A 4,667-nucleotide genomic window follows, 5' to 3' on the forward strand; every position below is an offset into this window, starting at 1 on the left:
AGATAAGAAAAATTTCTTATTATTAAGCAATAAAGATTTAAATAATTGATAATCTTGATTAATTGACAATTTTAAAATAAAAATTCATTAAAATTTAAATAAATCTAATACAATATTTTAAATATACATTTACAACAATTAAATAAAATACTATCAAACATAAATAAAAAATAAAAAATATACGACAAACATATATTATACATTAAATAGACTGTACTTTTATTTTTAAAGGTATAGAACCAAAGATACATAACAAATTATACATATGAACCATCGAGATGTTTCATGCTCAATAAGATGAGCAAACCATTCTTATAAATTTTTGGCAACCACATACTAATACTTAAGAAATAATTATCTTATGTACTTTTATCTAATCCTTCTTATATACCGATCAACTGCTAAAATTACAACATCATACAAATTGAAGGCTCTCTTTCTCAACCTCTTATTCAAAGTCAATATTCCGATCACAATAGAGAATCCCAAACCATAACTCAATCCAAGTCCGACTGCCCATCCTATCATTTCACCATCTGAATTCTTTACTTCACCAATTCTCTCGATACTTGTGCAGTTGTCATAACCAGAAGAGCTGTTGCAGACGGTTAAATTGGTAAATGGAATCCCACTTAACTTCGGATTGCCTAAGTAGGATGACTCCTCAAACGTTAGAAACTGCCCTCCGAGGGGTACTTTTCAATCAAGCATATTGTAGGATAGATTCAAGAACTGCAAATAACTCAACAACTGAAGTTCTAATGGAATGCTGCCATTCAGCCTGTTTAGCGAGAGTTCCAGAGATTCTAGCTGATCCATGCGTCCCAATGTTTTTGGGATTTGTCCACTGAGATGATTCCTTGAAAGATTAAGGGCTATCAAGCCTTGAAGGGATCCCATTTTGGGAGGAATGCTCCCAGATAAGTTGTTGTTTGAAAGATCAATACACTTAAGAATGAAAAGAACTTTAACAAATTCAACATCCGAACCTTTCCAGGAAATTGTAATCTGATTTGTATACGTAGCACTAGTTGAACTGTATTCTTCGAGATGGTTTGAATTATCCTGTGATGCATTGACCATTGCAAGCAGGTTTGGAAGGTTTCTCGGGATAGGTCCTGAAAAGTAGTTCCGAGAAAGGTCCAGAATTTGAAGATTTGGAAGGCCAATTACCCGGCGTGGGATACTGCCATGCAAATGATTGGACCTTAACACCAACACGTGCAGTTGTGATAGCTTTCCAATCCAGTAGGGAAGGGTGCATTCCAGATCATTATTTCCCAAATCCAATACTTGCAGAGATTGGCATTTTGAAATGGACGAGGGAATATGTCCTCTCAAATGATTACCATTGAGCTTCAATGTATGAATCTCTTTCAGGTTTCCCAATTTTGCTGGCATTTTACCTTTTAGATGATTTTCTGCCAAATCTAGAACACATAGAGATGAACAATTCCTTGTGAAATGAGGAGGAATCATACCGCTTAGCATATTTTTTGAAAGGTCAAGAATCTGCAAATCTGAAGTGCAAATTGAGTCTGGAATCACTCCACTGAGATTATTCCTCGACAAGGATAAGAACTCTGTATTTTGAAGATATGCACCAATGTCAGTAGGAATAGAACCATTAAGAAGATTCATCGACAGATCCAGGAGATCAGCACCAGCAAGAGGGAGAGGAAGAGCACCTTCCAAGCTATTATTGTGCAAATCTAGAGATTCAAAAGACTTGGGTAATGTTAGTCTAGATGGCAATGACCCTGTTAATTGATTACAACTAAGGTTCAAGCTTGCAAGACTGTGTAAGTTCCATATCCAAGATGGAATATTTGTCGGGATACTGTTAGCGGATAGGTCCAAAGATTCCAAGTCATATTGGGTCACAAGAAACAATGGAATTCTATCTAAATTGCAAAAACCTAATCCCAAAGTGTAAATCTTAAACTGCGGAATCCATGTTGAATCAATGCTCACAGTTAATTGATTGTCAGAAAGATACAGCTCTTCAAGTCTAGTGAGATTATCGAATACAGAAAGGGAAATAGAGCCGCTTAAACTGTTGGAATCGAGGAAAAGGCTTCTTAAGTTAACAAGACATAATACATCGGATGGAATTGTACCAGTCAATTCATTCGCAGAAAGCTCAAGATAAAAAAAGCGAAGAAAGTGAACGCAACGAAGGTGGGATTACCCTTGTTAACTTGTTGTAGGACAGATCCAAGTCAACAAGTTTAGAGAGATTGATGATGAAGAGAGGAATCTCACCTTCAATTCCAGTATTAGACAGAAGAAGCCACTTCAAGGACGACACATTGCCTATAGCAAATGGAATCTCACCTTGAATTCTGATATTCGCCAGTGAAAGGCTTTGCAAGGACAACATATTCCCTATGGCAAATGGAATTTCACCTTCAATTCTGGTATCGTCGAGAGAAAGATCCTCCAAAGACGACATATTCCATATCGCAAATGGAATTTCACCTTTGATTTTGGTACCTGATAGATCAAAACCTTGCAATGACAACAAATACCCTATGGCAGATGGGATCTCACCTTCAATTCTGGTAGCTGACAGACGAAGATGCTTCAAGGATGAGATATTCCATATACCAGATGGAATTCGGCCCTTAATGTCTGTCTCTGAGAGATCAATGCTGGTTAGTGACGAAGACTTTTGTTGTCCAATGAAAGAAACGTCTCCTCCAAGATTCTCATTTAAAGAGAGATCAAGTGAGAGCAAGTGGGCACTCACATTTTCAAACCAAGCTGGTATTAGTGCTGACAAATAGTTGTGTGAGAGATCGAGATGAAGGAGAGAGGTGAGGTTGAGAAGGGAATTGGGAATTGGTCCTCCAAGCCCACATTCAGACATGCTGAGTTGTTGAAGGTTGGACAGACTGCCAACAGCTCCACCCCACTCTTTGCTTACAGAGATGTTCACTCCGTCAAGAGACAGGTATTCCAAGCTCATCAGATTTGATAAGCTCTGCAAACTCACAACAAATTCCCTCACCCCATGATAACCTACATGACAGGACAAGTCAAAAAATGGCCGTTGAAGAAGTTGTCACTGAGATCGAGGTGCTCCAACTGTCCAAGGTGAAACAACGATGAATTGATGCGACCTTCTAACTCATATCCCCTCAAATTCAATCGAGAAACATGGCCTGTGCGCAGGTTACAACTGACTCCCTTCCACGTGCAGCAATTGAATCCGTGCCAGGATCTTAGAGTGTTATGCTCATCCACAACGGTTGCCTTGAAATCCAGGAGAAGATTTCTTTCAGGGAGGGGGCATGCAGTTGCAGGAGAAGAAGTGAAGCAGCATAATACTGTTATGATTGCAAATACAACTCTGCCACATGAAAACGTAGCTTCCATGTCTTCCACGGGCTAAAATTCTTGTTTATTTTTTAAAAAGGAGATGTTAAGAAGTGAATAAAGTCCTCCTCACGGTTAAATATTGTTGTGTGAAGAAAGAGGGGTGCCGTGTACGCAAAGAAAGAGTGTCACACCCACACTATACTTTTGTCATTTTCACTATATTTCCAACGAGTGAAAAAGTCGTGTGATGGTGAAGCACACCACATTCGTCCGTCCTCGAAGGAAAATTCTAATTTTATTTTATTTTATTTTTGTAGTACTGATTTCCAAAATAATACTGTTTTACTTTACCTAAAATTATATTATGCCAGATTCACTTCATTCATAAGCTTCTAGCTGAGTAGGAAATATTTTCATTGAGATTTGACTTTAAAAAAAAAAAAAAATGGATTGTTTGTCATTTTATCGTAAGTATTAGAATAGGTGAATTTTTTAATGAATTCAAATTTGATATTATATTTTTGGAGATTATTAACTTTAAGTTATATAAATATGAATATATTTTGTTTGTATAGAAATTTTCAAGGTCAATATTTGAAATATAGTATAATTTAATAATTGTCAATTAATAATATTCTGTGATAAGTAAAGAATTAAAATCTTTTTGAGATCTAGAATTTCTAATCTTTCATAACACTTTTAAATATATTTCTCCGCCATTGAAAAATAAAACCATTCTCATCAAATAACTTCAATATCAATATATATTTTCTTATAAATCCCCAAAGATCTTGTAAAGTATTCTATCAATTTAATTTTATTTTCACACAAGGGGTAAAAGTTTATTAACGACTTGCAAAAAACAGACAAAACAGATATTGTCAATGGTCCAAAAAAGAACAAGTTAATCAGCATTATCTTCCACAACTAATTGATCAAACAAATGAGATTAATCCAAAGTCAACTCTCCTCTATCCACAACATTCCAACCCTGCAATTGTTCAAATGCCCATTTGGCTAGAGAATCTACAACTCTAGTCCATTCTTGAGGAATGTCAAAAAAGGTAACAAAGTCAATAGACTTACTCAAGCTAAGAATCTACTGAATAACCACAACTAAATGCGAGTTAGTAATATCCAGTTGCTTCTCACTCAAAATATTCACCAACACTTATGAAATAGATTAAAAGATAATGTGTTTCCATCCAAGAGCACATCCTCTCTCCATAGCGTACAAAGTGGGATGAAGGGGGGTGTGTTTGCTTGGATTGAGATAGAGGAATGTGGGATTTAATAGGGATACAAACATCTTGAAAGTGAGATATGTATCCAAGACCATGATA

The 4,667-nt window shown here is 36.2% G+C and overlaps 1 protein-coding gene across 1 annotated transcript in view; it reads right to left on the reverse strand.

The window, feature by feature from the left end:
- Positions 1–699: 699 nt before the first annotated feature.
- LOC131079509 (LRR receptor-like serine/threonine-protein kinase GSO1) overlaps positions 700–4,667 on the reverse strand; it is a 30,165-nt gene continuing 26,197 nt past the window's right edge. The window contains exons 2-3 of the mRNA XM_059210615.1: positions 2,266–3,024; positions 700–1,760 (exon numbers count right to left, since the gene is read on the reverse strand). Of these exons, the coding sequence (XP_059066598.1) occupies positions 700–1,760; positions 2,266–3,024 (1,820 nt within the window). The remainder of the gene's footprint in view (positions 1,761–2,265; positions 3,025–4,667) is intronic.

The sequence above is a fragment of the Cryptomeria japonica genome, chromosome 8, assembly GCF_030272615.1.
Source record: "Cryptomeria japonica chromosome 8, Sugi_1.0, whole genome shotgun sequence".
Taxonomy (NCBI): Eukaryota; Viridiplantae; Streptophyta; class Pinopsida; order Cupressales; family Cupressaceae; genus Cryptomeria; species Cryptomeria japonica.